This window comes from Dermacentor variabilis, chromosome 1 (assembly GCF_050947875.1).
Source record: "Dermacentor variabilis isolate Ectoservices chromosome 1, ASM5094787v1, whole genome shotgun sequence".
NCBI lineage: Eukaryota > Metazoa > Arthropoda > Arachnida > Ixodida > Ixodidae > Dermacentor > Dermacentor variabilis.
Window position 1 is genome coordinate 76,127,961 of NC_134568.1, and position 16,930 is coordinate 76,144,890.

The following is a 16,930-nucleotide window of genomic DNA, read 5'->3' on the forward strand; positions in this document are numbered from 1 at the left end:
GCTCACCTGGTGTTCTGAGCGAAAGGCAGTGGGAGGTGGATGGTGAGCGCGCACTAAGGGCGGGGGAGGGGGGGCGAGCAGGTGAGTGTGCGTCTCCAATTCTAGCCCGCCCGTTGCTGGTACGAGCCATAACATGGAGGTAATCAGCGGCAGGTACAAAATCCAACGCGGGCCGAGATGACTCCTGGCTTTGTGTGCGCTCTGGTCTCGCGCGCCAAGTGTTATAGGTCACGTAATCTCAAGTTCCGGAGATGCGTTGAAGCTAGAATCAGCACTAAATGTTCGCTCGCCACTGCTGCCGCTCTTCATCAAGCCAGTGTTCTGACCACGAGCGTCCGCAGTCATGGGGCACTTACGTAAAGCTATTCTAAACATTTCTATTCCATTTCTGCAATCAGCCCTCCCCGATTAGTCACAATATTTTCGGGAGACCCCACTTCGCTTGTCTGTCATGCAACGCCAAAATAACCCTGAATGCTCCTCATCTGCTATAACGTGTACGCACTGATTATGCATGATTAGGCTGAACAAAACAAAATAATTATTTCCGATTCTACGCCTTTTTCACCATGAGCCCTCCGCAATTGATCAAAAGTTTTCGGGCTGCGCCAAGTTCGCATGTCTGTCACGCAACGTCACAAAACCGCGAGAACTTACTGCGTCAAAGTGATGTGTACGCATGGAAGATGTATTAACATGCTGAACAAAGCTGAATTTTTTTCTGAATAGCCGGAGACTGCCCCGATACGAAATGAATAGAAGATGGCTGCCCGCCGATCGCTCTGGCACTGGCTACTTAGAGCTGCCGGGAAGAATGGATTTATTAGCACATATTAATTTTTTTTCCGAGCCAGTATAACGTTGTCGAGCGCTTTCGGCACGTACATGACGTAACTCTGCCAAATTTTCCTAGCTGAGAATCCGTTTTAGCTACATTTTTACCTTTCCGTTGCACGTTGCCGCGATTTTCTACCAGACCCCGACAGCTAAGCAAGGAGAAGCGGACCAATCGCAAACGCCTGCACCAACCCCCTCATCCGGCTATAGACTTCGCAAACGCCCGGTCCCTCCGAAACTCTCTACACTTTTTCATGCTCCTCGCCTCTCTTCAGCCAATTAGTTAAGAAAATCCTGTCAAGTTAGGCAACGGTATTTGCTTTGGAAGCAAACAAAAGTGACCTCCTGTAAAAGAGGAGAGCATTACATTGACCTGTTCAAAAATCTCTGCGAGTCACCGCCCGATGCTTGCGTCGGCAGTTACGTAAGTTTGACGTCATGAAATTGGACTGGTTTTACGTTAAAGGCGCATGGAGTGAGATCTTTTCACGTTTGCCTTGCACGTGTGACACCATACTTCTGAATTTCGTTAGTAAGCGAATGTTTACTGCAGTTTATACAGATGACTAAACTACTAAAATTAGAATAGTGTTTGCCTGAGCTCGTTGGTTAGACATAGCACAATTGGTTTCCAGCAGAACGTATTGGCACGGACAGAAAGCGACGACGACGCACACTGGACTAGAACCTGAATGTTTATTATCGTTTTCCCACACTTTTGTAGCACAAGACAGCCAATGCTTCTTCCTTCTTTTTTTTTTTTTTTTTTGTCATGCCGATTATCCGTCTTAAGCTTAGGGGGAAATATCGTCTTTGTCCAAGTAGCCCTTTTCTTTTCCTGTTAGTAGTATCGATGGTGTACTGATGCGTGATTGGCAGCTTCTTTCAATGGCCATGGCTTCTAAAATTTCGCGCGTCAGCTCATCTTCACTTTTTCCTAAAACGTTCATGTTGTGAAATAGAATGGTGCAGTGGTGCTGCCGATAATGAAAAGTGAGATGCCTAGCGGATATTCTTTATAAAGATGCTGCATGCTCTCTTGTCCTGTCACTGATACATCAGCCTGTTTGTCCTATGTATCGTCGGCTACATGATGAAGGCATATAGCAACCCTGTCTTGCAGGTAGTGTGCTTCTTCTTGTGGTTTATTGCGCATTGCTTACTTTTCTATTTATTAATGACTCGTGCACACATTGAGTACACCTTGTTTGGTGATGAACATACAACCGCGATGCCATCCTTTCCGGCTATCTTCTTTAGCTTGTGGGTTAGGTCGTGTACATAAGGCACCACGGCGAGCGTCTTCCTTTTCTGTGGAATGTTTGCTTTTCATTGAACCTTGCTGCTCAGGAGTCTCGTCTTCTCTAGAAACCCTCGAGCGACCACTGAAGAAGACGAGACTCCTGAGCAGCAAGGTTCAAGGAAAAGCAAACGTTCCACAGAAAAGGAAGAAAGTCGCCGTTGTGCTTTATGTACACGACCTACCTCACAAGCTAAAGAAGATAGCCGGAAAGGAGGGCATCGCGGTTGTATGTTCAGCACCAAACAAGGTGTACTCAATGTGTGCACGAGTCAGTAATAAATAGAAAAGTAAGCAATGCGCAATAAACCACAAGAAGAAGCACACTACCTGCAAGACAGGGGTGTTATATGCCTTCATCATGTAGCCGACGATACATAGGACAAACAGGCAGGTGTATCAGTGACAGGACAAGGGAGCATGCAGCATCTTTATAAAGAATATCCGCTAGGCATCTCACTTTTCATTATCGGCAGCACCACTGCACCATTCTATTTCACAACATGAACGTTTTAGGAAAAAGTGAAGATAAGCTGACGCGCGAAATTTTAGAAGCCATGGCCATTGAAAGAAGCTGCCAATCACGCATCAGTACACCATCGATACTACTAACAGGAAAAGAAAAGGGCTACTTGGACAAAGAAATTATTTCACCCTAAGCTTAAGACGGATAATCGGCATGACAAAAAAAAAAGAAGCATTGGCTGTCTTGTGCTATAGAAGCGTGGAAAAACGATAATAAACATTCAGTTTCCAGTCCAGTGCGTGTCGTCGTCCCATTCTGCCTGTTCCAGTACGTTCTGCTCGAAACCAATTGTACTAACATTCTGGCGGTCATCAGTGGCGGAAAGAATAAAATGTTCTCCTCCTTTAAGGGAAAACGCTACTTTCCCCGTAGCCTTTCCCGGGTGGAGGAAGTTTGTCTTAGGAGACATCTGGGAGGGTTGGCCGTGGCAGCTGCTGTCACCTGCGCCTGGAGATATGCAAATGACAACCCTACAACGTGCCTTAAGTTCCTGGCACCAGTGTCTACGGCGGACAGCCGTCATCTCTTGCGGTTGCGTCCTGGTACTAAGGGGATTAGGGACAAGATGCTCAGGGAGGCCAAACTAAAGCGGAATATCCCGGAGGACTTTACCCGCCGGATAACGGACTACAAGGGAGCAAATTCATTGCTGCAGTACCTGCATCAAACAGGGCTGCATGCATTTATTTGAGGCCTTTTTGCTAAAATTTGTACATCTGCCTTGCAGCAAGTCAAGCGAATAATAATTAAACAGAAGTGTTGCGATTTTCTGGAGAGTGTTATGATGCTGCAAGCATCATAGCAACGCGCGCGGGCGCGGGCGCGCGCGCGCGTGTGTGCCCATTAATTGTGCGAGCAAGCATTAATTGTACAGTCGGCGTCAAAATGTTATGAGCCGCGGAATGCGAGAAAAAGCTCAATATTTCAGCATCCTAGGCCTTCAGTCCGGTATTCAGATTTTTAGATTTTACCAGTACATGCAAAGAACATAATGTAGTAAGGTTTCCATGGCTACGGGCTAAATTAATGTTTACGCCTCCAATAGACGTCCCCCTATGCAATCGCCCCGTAGTTCATTCGAAGTCGCGTATACTGAAGCACAATTCTGTAATGCCAGTGGTACAAAACTGGCTTTGGTTGGGAGGTCGCCTTTAGTGACGCGCTCTTTGTGGCGTCCGAAGTTCTAGACGCTATGGCCTGTCGTGGCGCTGTGACACGTGGATGTAATAATGTGTTTAGCATTCTAAGCCTACATATCCCACTGCAGAGCATATATATACATGGCTTCAGCAATGCGGTGTGCCGCTACATTGTCTAAATGCCAAACGTCGCATTAACGTCGACAGTCATTAGGAGATGGGTTCCGCCTGAATATGGGGGGGGGGGGGCGGTGAGAATACGTTTGGAACCTTCAATTTTAAGTTTCGGAGAAGGGTGCACCTTGCTGTAAGACTCTTTTTAAAGCAAATAGACCTTCATACTTTCCAGTCTACATTTCGTTCATTGGATGCGCAGAATATTGTATGTGTGCCCGAGAGGAAGCGAGCTGTAAGTAACACAGACGCTTGGCCCAAGGCAGTGAAGTCGCATATAGCACATAAAAGCAGCTTCTGTTCTCACATCTCCATTTACGGAAGAAATAGAATAACAATCATAGGATTGTTAACCTCCGTGCTAGGTCATCCGCATCTGTCGCTCACAGATACGATGTTACAGCCCTTGTCTCAAGCACACACGTCATTGTGAGCGTTAGCGTAGGTGCTTCTGACAATGCGCCCGGATTCCTGTGACAGCCCGCTTTGGAAAAGTATAGAGAACGTATATATAACTCTGTTTCTCAATTCATAGAGCTTCGAACCACCGGGAAAACTTTGCATTTGCGGTATGCCACGCCATGGGGCAACCGCTCCACTCATACACGCGCTGACCTGCATGCGTATGGCTGGATTCTCCCGCGACACTTCCTGTCTGTGTTCGAAACTATTCGAAAATTTTCAATGTCACCAAACCGAAGTGGACTGTATCTGGGCTACATGCTAGATTGTGCGGCAAGCAGTCCAACGTAAAGATTCCGAACATGTTGGACTTGCGTACATTATTTTTTTTAAAAAACGCACGATAACATTTAACGCTTCGAAACCTTCTATATTATTTAGACCCTTTGGACCTGTCTTTGATTCTTGCGCACGTCCTTCTCTCTGTGTGTTGAGCTCTTCTGTTTTTCATTAGTACTGTCCTTTTTGTACATTATTTGGCACCTTGTCAAATAACGTCGCCATGCGACATGTCCACACGAGGTATACATCGGGAACAAAGCGGAAAAAGACTTAACTCTAGAACAACTTGCAAGAACTCACGGTGCTTCAAGTCGAGTGTAGAATAGGCTAGTGTTAACTGCGGTCCTGATGAGAGGTTGGATGAGAGGCAGCATAGCCCAAAGTGACGTGTTACCGAAGTTTAACTGCATCAGAGACAAAAGTAGCCGAAGTTAGGCGGCAGCCGTGTTCGCTTTTCTTAGCTATCTTTTCCCCGGGTGATCAATAAGCTGCTGAACTTTCACCATTTGCCACTACTCTTGCCTATACTTGTGACACCGTCGCAGATAGACACTTTTTTGCCCCTGATTTCTTCTGGCTTTTTGCCATACGGCGCAACCGGTTCTGCCTTCCAAGGTGGCCCCTTCGTTGTCAGGCAAAAATGGCCGTGCTCGCCTTCCGGTTTTGTGCTTCAAAAAAATAAAGGGGGGGGGGAGTGCTAATTTTATTTTTAGAAAGAGCTAGTAACATAAAATGAGACCCTAAGATGGTAACGCTTTTTCATTGTCTCTTCTGACGCTATCGCAGTGAGTATAGGTGGCATTTATTAAGCGCGAAAAATAAGACGGCTAGAAAGAGGACAAAGTTAGTGTTACTGAAATACACTCCCGTTCAGGAAAGGCGCAGTGCCGGCTGCATACAACGATATGAATGAAAGAAACAAAAACTGGGTTATTTGAATATGAGAGCATATACCGTTTCTAACATATACTGTCTCTTTTTATCTGTACTGCTGATTTTACTCCATCAGTGAGTACATTACAGGAAACAGAATCTGCCCACGCTTGAGTTTCTGCAAAACCACGACTCCAAAGAGCAAAACGAGCCAGCTCGACAGTACAGACAACAAATAAAGCGGATATGACATGCATCAATACCTCATACAATAAGTATGATGTCATGCAAATGCATACGTTTCGAGAGGAAGGGTCTAAATTTGAAACTGCTTTCTGAATGAAAGCAACCCATCTCAGGTAGCGAATCTTCTTATTCGAGGACAATAAGGCGCGTTCGGGCCCTTGGTTTCGTTTAGCCACGCGTAATGCACGATAGATAATTTTTTCCCAAATTCACAGCAGAGTAACTCAAAGAGCATGTTGATACGCACTAGCTTATGGAAAAGCTAATACGTATCAAAACATCCGCCATGCCTGTACAGCCAAGAATCACATCAGCCGCCGACACTCAGAGCAGCTCAGGGAGTAACAGTTATAGCACGGTTGTTGTACGTTTGCCAGATACGAAGCGCTTACCAAGACATCTTTGCTTTCGAAGATCTCCGGACAGCGATGTCCCGAAAGCGTTCCGCTACGCTTTTTTCGACTCAGAGAGGACTCGGTAGGCAATCTGTGGACGGGAACATCTGTAGAGACGCGCTCTCCGCTCTGCAACGACGATGATTCACGGGACTCGCGCAGGTCGGCAAACGCCGGGCTACGATGGAGGAGCCGTTCCGGTCCTTGCGGGTGCCAGTGGCTGGTTCGAGTAGAGCCTCCCTCGAAGAGAAGCCGCCGCGGCGTTTCTTGCCGAGGCGTATAGCAGCGGGTATCGCGGTCCTAGCACCCCCGGTTCGCAACCTTCTTCTTGGATTCACCCGAGACCCTGACCGAACTGCGAAAAAGATGGCGTGGGTGCGAGGGCGGGCTGGGGGAGAGAGGGGGGTATGATCAAGGTAGCACAGGGGATGGGTGGGAGACGGAGCGTGGCGAGGAGGTCGGCTCCTTCGGGCGTCTCCCCGGTCGCTGCAGCCACGAGTGGCGGGCGCACAAAGACGACGTTCGCAGCAGAGGGCTCGGGTGCTTCTTTCTGTCTTGCCGCCCGAGAGACGGGGTTCGTGCGGGTCCAGGAGAAATGGTCGGCTCGGGTGCCGGTTGCGGCTTGCCCCGGCCAGAAGCACCGTAACGCTGGCCCTATTTTTAGACGCGCCGCCCGAGCTCTCTCTCCACCACCGCCGGCGGGCCATGGGTTTTCCCCTCCTCGAGACTCGGGCTGCCCGAAATTCTCTACGCAGAAGCTGTGGCTAGAATGGCGGCCGCACTTTCTCCCGGTGACGGCTCCGTGACCCGACGCGAGTCTCTCTCGATATACGGCAGCTCACTCATGCGCACTCGTACTTGTAGCCACGTGCGTCTAGACAGGCCACGACTATCAGATGGGAGGCAGTGGCAATGAACACACGTGGTGCACTCGTCGCACGTGACGGTAACGCACTAACGTACGTTCCATGCGCTAAAGGTGATACTGCCAACCAGTGGACAAGGCCTACGGTTAATGTGACGACCTTAGTCCCTGCGTACCAAGTAAATAGGACATTTTTGGCTGACTTAGACGTTTGCTTAAGTGCAGTGGTATACTGCTAAGGAAATTTCTTAGAAGAACAGTCACACTATCGAAAAACACAGTTATTAAACGGACAAGAATACTTGAAAGAGCAAATCATCAGCGAACAGTTATTTAGACACACCCGGTGATCATCATGACAATTAAAACGTACGAACATGTTTGCATCGTCGCTCCCAAAACAGGTGTACGTGTTCTACACTAGGAAAGTCGATATTTACATCTATTTTGTGGCATAAGGACTTTCTGCAGCGGCAGACTTGCGATATCGAACGCATTCAGGCAGATAGTAGAAGATATTAGCGGCAAACCTTTACCCGCCACGGCAGTCATATTATGCATAACTATCGAAAATCATTATGCAGCATAGAAAATTGGGAATTTAACTCGTGTTACAATAATGTGTCAGCAGAATATAGCTCACTCAATTTTTTTACAGCGAAGCTGTATATGGCTAGCCGATTCGTCCCTCCGTCCGTCCGTCCGTCCGTCCGTCTGTCAGCCGCCTGTACGCCGAAAACTCCTCCGGCGCAAGCCAATGCGTACGCGCGAAAAAAAAAAAGAGAGAAAAAGAGAGGCGCGCGATTAATCAACACCACCTAGATAGGACAAGGCTTGTTTACTCCAATTCATGACGTCAGGCTACCTGGCCCGAAATTTCCAATCAAAAGGCTGGCGTGATGAAAACGGTGACGCCAAAATCACTGTTGCCTACTCGTCAGCATCCCCATTAGATTATATGGCAGTCGGGCCAGGTAACATGACGTCATGGATCAGAGTGAAAAGGCCTTGCGCTATCTAGATGGTGTTGGATTAGTTGTACCAGTATAGGCGTCGTTGCACTCCATCGAGCCGAGCGTACACGCAGCAATTTCTCTCCGGCTCCGAAATGGGCAGGCCACGCGTCATACGCACTCCTGAGGATCAGGCATCTTTCGATCAGCAACGCTGCGAGCAGAACCAGGAACGAGCTCGTCTACGCTGTGCCGATGCTGCAGCCCGTGCGCAAGAACAGGCTTGTGCAGCCGAGCGCAAGCAGCAACTGCGCACCGAAAATCCGGCAGCCGCGGTTTAATGAACCGTCGGAATTAACCCAGTGATAAACACCGGGGCCACACGTTTCAGCTTCGCTGGCTAACAATCTGTACGGAGTGCTCGGGCGGTGATTTTTCTTTAATTAGTGATGCATGATTTCACTTGCTTTAAAAGGTAACCGACAATATTTAGTCTATTTGTTCTAACAAAGCACAATAGGGGAGTACTATGGGAAGAGATGAGGTCGATCTTTAGAGAGTAAAGCCTTGCTTGGGCAAATGCTGTACGTACTTACAAACACCGCACACTGCGAAAGATAGCGATTCAGAAAAAGATAGTCGCATAGACCAGACCTTGATATGTATTTCTTTTTTCCCCATCTGCCTGATATTATGGAGAAGGAAGCTATAACTATATCTGCATATTTTGCCAGTTTTGATCCTAGAGGATCAAAACTGGAAGACGACAACGCAACTTTAGATGAAGCTAAGGAGTGTGCAATGAGCGATGGAAGGAAAATTGTGGGCATGACGTCAAAAGACATGAAAGTGACCCTGTGTATTAGACAGCAATCACGGGTATCTGATATTCTAGTTTAGATCAATAGGGAAAGAAGTGGCGTTTGGCACGTCACATAACGCGTAGAGCAGATAAGTGGTGGAGATCATTGCGTCGATTGCGATGCGTACCTGCCAGACAATGAATATTTTTATTTTTATTTTACTACTGAAACTGAGCGGCTGTAGAATCAAAGCTTTCTCCTGAAGGTAACATTCTAAATTTGCGCAAGTTGCAGGGTGCCGAAAAAAAAAGGAAATCACTTGCATCGCGGAGTGTTTATCGTGCAACAACGTGACCGTCATGCTTAAGAGGATTGAGAAAATCTGTGTCGTAAAGCTGGTGGCAGTAGAGCAGGGCGATTAATTTGGTGATACGGTGGACTGGCGAACTCAGCCCTTGAAGATATTGCTCAGCTTTCGCGGTGGCGTGATATTTTCAGTGCTGTAGGCATCTTCCTGCCAACATTTTGAGGAGAGCTGCTCAATTCATCAAACGTCACAAAGCGCGATACGCAGGAGCGGGAAGTCTGCACCGAGTCACAGCTGGCGTTTACCGTGGATGCAGCCGTCGTGGAGCACACGCTAAAATTATCCTGATAAGAGACACCGATTGATGCTCACAATAAAAAGTTTTCCCCGCGCTTTGGCGACTTCCGTTCCGCAGTAGCAGATGATATACCCTCTTACCCAGCACTTTTCACAGCACCTGTACTGGGAAACATACATACTGTTGACGCACCGTGAAACAGCTGCTTCGATAAAGTTCAAATGTTAGCCGAAATGCTATAACACTTTGGCTAATAATGTTATGTCATTATATAATATTATTGTTAACATTGTTATCTTATAACGGTGGCTTCTTAACACCGAAGTGTTAAGCGGCCACTGTTGTACCTAAGTTGAGAGAGAGAGAGAGGGAGATTGGGGGAAACAAGGAAAAGGTAGGGAGGTCCCCCAGACGCGCGTCTGGTTTGCTACCCTACACAAGGGCAGAGGGGGGCTGAGAGATAAGAAGATGGAAAGGAAGGAGACAGAGCAGCGAGACTGCTGGTTCATCTGGAGGCGCACACCGACACCACAGTTGGTCATTGCAGATCCGTAAAGGTCAGTTTCTCCGCTTGAGGTATTCGTTCTTGGCAGGGGGCTGCACCGCATGGGGAACATGTGTGAGATCCGTGCAGATATAAGCGCTGTAGACGCCGCATGTTGTAAGTCTGTGCAGATATATATGCACACTTCTCTGTGATCGCCGCACGTTGGAGAGTTGCTGGAACACAACAGTGGTCTGTGCAGCTATAACTGACCACTGTTGTGTTCACCGGATATTGAGGAGTTGATAGATTCGTAACCAGCTAGTGTAATGGAACTTGATAGATTAGGTTGGAAGCCGATTTGTGAACACGTAACGACGTATGGATGAAATACGAGACATGAAGCATCTAGCGTTCCACTGGAACGTCGCTAAACTTCTGAATCCTGTCCTAAATCAGAACTGGCGAGCCAAAATACTTATTGAAGGCATGCACGCACTGGATGCAGGGCCTCCAGTACTTGTAAAGCGCTTCGAGCTGACGGTGTCTGTTGCTTAGCAAAAAGCATGCAAAGAACATCAACCAGTGAATGCAGTATGATCACGACGTGCTGGTTTTGCTCTGGCAGTTTCTCTGGAACAGACGGGGAGTTAGATGCAGTCGTTGTGCCTTGTGAGTCAGATAATGAATGGCGCCCTGCGAGTAAATGCCAAGAACAAGCAGTCACGCTCTCCGCAGCTTCCTTGTCCTTAGCTTCTTTGTTCCTGGAGTCTACTTGGCTTGGGTAGCAAAGTAGGTGGTGCTGAGGGATGTGGCATGCGAATCACAAAAGCTATGGTGGTCGTTGATGAACGTCGGCGATGGGAGCGCCGTCAGCGTCGTTTTCGATCTATGCCTGCAGCTTCTCGGTGAGACAAGTGGCCCCTCACCTCCTACTTTAACATGTCCATTTCTTTATGAATGAGGGAACATTCCTTAGAAGAGCCATCATAGGGTCCGAAATACTTAGCGCACTTCAGAGCGGGGGCTTTGCAGCTGTCAGTGCTGTGACGCTCGGAGCAGCGGGGGCACGCCATCGCGTATGTGTACACACTGCTCACGTGTCCAAGCTTCATGCGTTTCCTGCACTGTAGTGGTCTTCGTATGAAGCAGCGGGCTATATGCAAGAACTGGACTACCCTGACGTGTGACAGGAGACATCCACAGTTGAATATAAAGTGACTCGTCGATGTGAGAAACGTGTGCGGTAATAGCTCCATCTGCAGCTGACTTAATATGTATCGGTAAATTTGCTTTGGAAATGCCCTCGTCGATGTCGTAGATAACACCGGTGGTGAACCCGGAACCGCTGTCGTAACACGCGACCGCGCAGCCTGTAACGATGGCGGCAGCTGCCATGCCGAGAGAACGACGCGAGTTGAGATGCCGGAGGGCAGTGCGCGTGCGTAATGGTGACTAGACGAGCGGCCACGGTCCTTGCTTAGGCTACGCAGATAAAGCGACCGCCGATTTCCAAGTACTGCAAGTTTTATTGAAATCAAGAGCAACAACTGCACGGCACACCGCGCCAGCCAAGAGGGGAAGCCGTATGCGTCACGCGATCCTCGAGCTCCGGTATGGGAGAACGTAGGGAAGGAATTTCGCTTGCGGAGGCTACACGGGGCGAGTAGAGAGAGTGTCTCGCTTTGCAGTGGAGCTCGCCTGCTGAAATCATGGGTTCGCGGCACTGAAATATTTCTATCTAGGCTATTAATGAGCGGAGTTGAAAATTTGTTTTGGAAGAACGCTCCCTAGAAGACACGTAACAACTTCTAGCGTATAACCAAAATTTGTTATGGGGCCTGGTGAGGGGCCCTTTAAGGGAAATAAACGACAGTATGAATCAGAGAGCCAATGTAGTTATATTATAGAGAAAAAGAGAGGGGGGGGGGGGTAGGCAGGGAGACTAACCAGATGCGAGTTTCCGGTTTGCTACCCTGCACTGGGGTGGGGCTAATAGGAGTAGATCTTCTAATTGCGATTGAGAGAAAGAAGCTTAGTTAAGCAGGTCATGCAAAATGTAGTGAAACTCACAAGTGTCCTAATAATCTGAGAGAATTAAGTGCAAAAACAAGACAAAAATGCGGCCCGCAGCGGGAGGAAAGGTAATGGAGTGGCCAAGTTAGGAAATTTGAGGGAACAACAAGTCCGGTGCACGCAGTACTGGGGTAAATTGAGACATCTTGCAAAGGTATCTGTCTTGAAGTGGTCATACTGAACTCTCTACCTTTCCTCGGTTTGTCTTGTCTATCTGAATATCTAAACCATCGCCTGTCACGCCTCTAAGAAAGACGAGAGCCGCGAAAGCGTTTTCTCCTAGCATCCGGTTCTTGGCCCAACCCCCGAAGTTGGTGCATGCCAATTTTTTGACCCAACAATGACGACAACACGCATGTCACCAGGTCAGAGTGGCCACGTCAACCTGTTGCTCCCGGAGGCTATCGACATGACGACTGGTCTGCTTCAATGAAAGATGTTGCCGTGGGGGCGTCTATACCGCAACGCCTCCACCGTCTATATATTGTAGACTCAAAGCTTGGTGTACCCTGTGCAAGGCGAACCCAATCGACAACGAAAGCAGCGAAGGGGAGAAAGCATTTATTTCCGAGCAACTTGTTTTGTTCCAGAACTTCATTTGCTCCATAGATAAAACACCTTGAGGGCTAATGAGCTTTTCCTTGGCAATACGTAAGAGAACAGCGCTACCGTCTAAGGAATAAGTTCGAAATTTCCAGCCTTTGAAGAAATGAATACTGATTTTTTCATAAACGTCAAATCCCCTGTGGCATATTACAATACGTTCTTAAAGAGAAAGAAAGAAAGAAAGAAAGAAAGAAAGAAAGAAAGAAAGAAAGAAAGAAAGAAAGAAAGAAAGAAAGAAAGAAAGAAGGAAAGTGCGGTTAACTTCATCACATCTATATTTTGAGCCCTCCTCCGCCTGACTGTTGTCTCCGCTGTCAGAGGAGTGGGTTGCGCAGTTACGCTGGGAAGCAACCAACCCATCGTTAGCTAACACATTTGATAACTCGTCGAGGCGAATTTGTCATCTTTAAGGATGTCGTCTTGCAGGGATACCACGGTATCGCCTGGCAGCGAGGCATACTTCACCGGACTTTCGACAAACTAAAACAATGAGGACAAAAATAAACACGAAATGCGGGGCAACTTACTTGAGGCACCCGTCATGTACATGTGCGAAAGAGGAAATAAAACAAAATAATCGGGTTCAACGTCTCGAAACTGCAGTCTGTTTCGAGATATGCAGACTTATTTGAGGGCTCCTAATCGATACACTCAAACGCGCCTAAAGGTAAAAAAAATCAGCATTTAAGGGCCTGCTGTATCAAGAAAACACATCTCCTCCGCATAAAATTTTTTAAAAATCCGACTGGCTATTATTCTGCAGCGGCTTCTGCCGTTTCACCCTGTTTGTATACAGTCTCCTTTGTGCACAGACATGCCCAACGTACAGTGGATATGGCGTCGTGCTGCTGAAGTGGCGGCTTCGATCCTGGCCTTGGCGGCTGCGTCTTTTTTTGCGGCGAAATGCAAACATTCGTGTACTTAGACTATAAGTGCACGTTCAAGAACCCCAGGTGGTCAACATAAAATGCGAGTCGCCCACGATTGCATGCCTCATCATCATATTGTGGTTTTTCCACGCAAAACTCCAGAATTAATTTTTAGGATCATTAAATGACGACTTCCAAGCGCATTCGCGACACTGCGTTGACAAGTACACTCATTCTGATAGCAGCCGGCAGTTGGTTTACGCTCCCTTTACCTACCGTTCAAACACTGTGCATGTCCGACCCATACATAAACTTCCCCGTGCTCGCGCCGAAGGCTGCCGATAAACGTCGTTACGGACAAACAGCACGAACTGTAATGTTGCTTCTCGGCGCATCCGAGGCGTGACCCTGCAAAATGTAAGCGAATTTAAAGCTTTTTCGCTACTTTTGAAGCGCGGAAAACACTGTATTCACAGTTAACCCAAGGTCGATTCAAATAGGTCGCGAAGCTTCGGGCGAAAAGCGGTTCAGTACAGATTGTCACCGACATCAGCATGGCGGGTTATGGGAGCAGCAATTGAAGCGCGACTATGTTTGGAGGGAACAAACATTAGGAAAGAAAAACGCGTTTTTTAATTCAAACGAGACACAGTTAGATTCATTCAACGAAAATAAAATTCCTAGTCATTTTTATATATTCGTGACGAGTTAAGAAAATACAAGTTTAATTTTATTATTATTAATAAATGCATTTCTTTTCAGCGCCCATCTCTACAGGGGGCGTTGACGCCACTATCACTCGCAATGCAATGCACGTCTTGAAATGGGCAGAAAGGCGCACTCGTAAAGTTCACCTGTTGAAATACGCCCCCCTCACAGTTTGTGCTTTCTTGCTTGTCGAAGTTTGTCTGAATTTGGTGACGCGGGTAGCTTCATCGCTTCTTAATCTGTTCAGTTAAAAGGAGTGGCTTACGACCGCCAGATAATTGTGTAGTTGTTTTCGTGAGACTGCGCTGGCCGACGGGCTTGGCATCCGACAATAGGATCAGCACTCTACACCTAAAGCTTTCGTCGGCCTCCAAAGAAAGTATGTTCTGTGCAGGGATGCGATTTCGACAACCGTACGGCTGCCCTCTTCCTGCATCGCTTTCCACGCTGAAAGCTCGAAACGCCCATCAAGTCGAATGGCGGGGCATTTGAATATATAGCTCCAAAGGAAGGACAACAAAACAAATTTCGCGCCTTCGAAAACAAAATGACGTCATTTCTGCTTTTAACGGACATGGCGTCACATTATTTTTTCTTCCGCCGGAAGTGTTCCCACCACATACAGATGGCGCTAAGCCCCATGAACCTCCGATGGACCGCCATGTTTTGAACGTATGGGCTCCTATGGAAGCTTCGCTACCAGGTATATTTACCTTGGTTAACCTGCCGGCTACTTTCTTCGAGTTATGCGACATCGCACGCGCATATATCACATGACTACGGTTTTTGTTACTATTCTTTCTGGTTGTGTACACACATGTGATGAGTGCGCGAGAGTGATGATGGCTATCACCCGGTCCTGACGAAGGTGAACAGGACGATGATGTGAAGACATTGCTTCACAAATCTCACAAGAAATGTAATTGAATCTACGAACATTTACTTTTTATTTTGCCTCTGACTTTTTTTAATGAAGAGAACGGAGTTTCTCGGAACTTCGCTTCGCCAGGTTAAACAAAGTTTACATGTTCGCGCTGCGCTCTTCCTCTTGATCTTTGCCTTAGGTTTCATCCGCAAAGGTGTTTATGATACTACCACGTATATCCGATTTCCCACAAGAAACTAAATGATTACCACACTATATTTTCGTGTAACTCTGCCAATTTTTTTTATGTTCCAAATAATTTCAGATAAGCTTCTCCCGCTTGCTAATCCTTCTTAATTATAATGCGCATTTCCATATTAAATTGTGCAATAATATTTTACCTGAAATAAAATATTTATTTTGTTCTTATTTTTTTTCTCGTTTTTTGTTATTTTATTTTCTCACGGCGCACGAATGTCAATTCGCTCCCCTGTTGCGGATATACGTGCCATAATTGAGGCACAGCGAAAACGCAACGAAAAGAAAGATGAAGATAGCAAATCCATAAATGCCCTTCAAACGCTCCTTCTGTGGCGAAGACGAGAAAAAAGAAAGGAGACCACAGTCACTTTGTCGCTTGTTATGTCTCTCAATGAAGTCTTTGTTGTTTCTCTTATATACTTAACTTTATTATGCTATATTGTCCAGTCGCTTGTTCCTTTCATTCGACATTAGCCTGATATGCACGACATGCGCTTAATTTACTTTTCCTTGAATCGACTCCGATTTGTTATATTTGCATTGATCGATGCTTGAACGATCTCACCGAGTGCGCACGGACCACCTCTGGATATTATATGGCTATTAAACGGTGAGGCTCCGCCGTGTTCCACCCTATGCGACTATGCCAGAGAGAAACGTGTGTTTCCTTATAGACTTATTTATTGGGCGACCAGGAAAGGTCTGGCAACCAGCGCGTGGCGAGCTTTTCCTTCTTTTTGGCCTGTACGAGCCGGCGCAGCTTGAATGCGTTGTCATCGCAGTGAGGATCAGTTTTGAGATTCTTTAGCTCGTTCTGTGAGGTAGTTGCGTGTTGCCAGCTCGCACGAGTCAGGTAGCCACTGTGTAGTATTTGGCTCCGACAATTACCACAGAAAGTAGTCATTGTTGGAGGCGGTGATGCACGTAAGCTAGGTCGTCTGCGCAAACGTGCTACGTATATACATCACCAGCCGCGATATGCGCGTGGATGCGAGCTGCTTTGGCTGCATTGGTTCCCCACGACGTGAAAAGCAGCGGTGTCTGTGGATTGCCAGCGTGGACTAGAAAATCTCACCGTCTAAGCGCTTGGCGCTGGAACTGAAAGATAAAAGTGCCCTTATACTGCCAACTCGATGCGAGCCGGGTACATATAAACGCCAATCAATGAGGTTATATACAAGTCTACAAATTCCTTGGCGTCAAGCGTGAATATAACTGCATCAACCAGTTGTATCGTACTCAAGCACTTCAAATCTACTGTTGCAGGTCTACGTAGGGCTTCCTGTCTGAGGCCAATGGTGTGGCTCAACACAGTGGTCACTGCGGCTACAGTAGACCAACATGATGGTTTGCGCTTCAGCGTGCGCTCTTTGCTCTGCAACGCAGTAATATCGAATGGACACCAGACAAAAAGACTGTGGCAACTCTTTGTGAGGACACAACTTCCGAAAAAAATAAATCGTGGGTGCGCCAAAGAGGACGGGCCGAGAAAGAGCGAACAGAAATTTAGTTTTCTATCACCTTGCAGTTTGCACAGAATTCTGTCTTATTAAGCAAGAGCACCTTATTCGGGAACGAAACCCGCGTTCTTCCTGACTAAC

The 16,930-nt window shown here is 47.2% G+C and overlaps 1 protein-coding gene across 2 annotated transcripts in view; it reads right to left on the minus strand.

Annotated features, from left to right (window-relative positions):
- LOC142579724 (uncharacterized) overlaps positions 1 to 6,836 on the minus strand; it is a 97,002-nt gene extending 90,166 nt beyond the window's left edge. For both annotated transcript variants that reach the window (XM_075690233.1, XM_075690222.1), the window contains exon 1: positions 6,232 to 6,836. In XM_075690233.1, coding sequence (XP_075546348.1) covers positions 6,232 to 6,239 — 8 coding nt within the window. In that variant the 5' untranslated portion in view covers positions 6,240 to 6,836. The remainder of the gene's footprint in view (positions 1 to 6,231) is intronic.
- Positions 6,837 to 16,930: the final 10,094 nt, after the last annotated feature.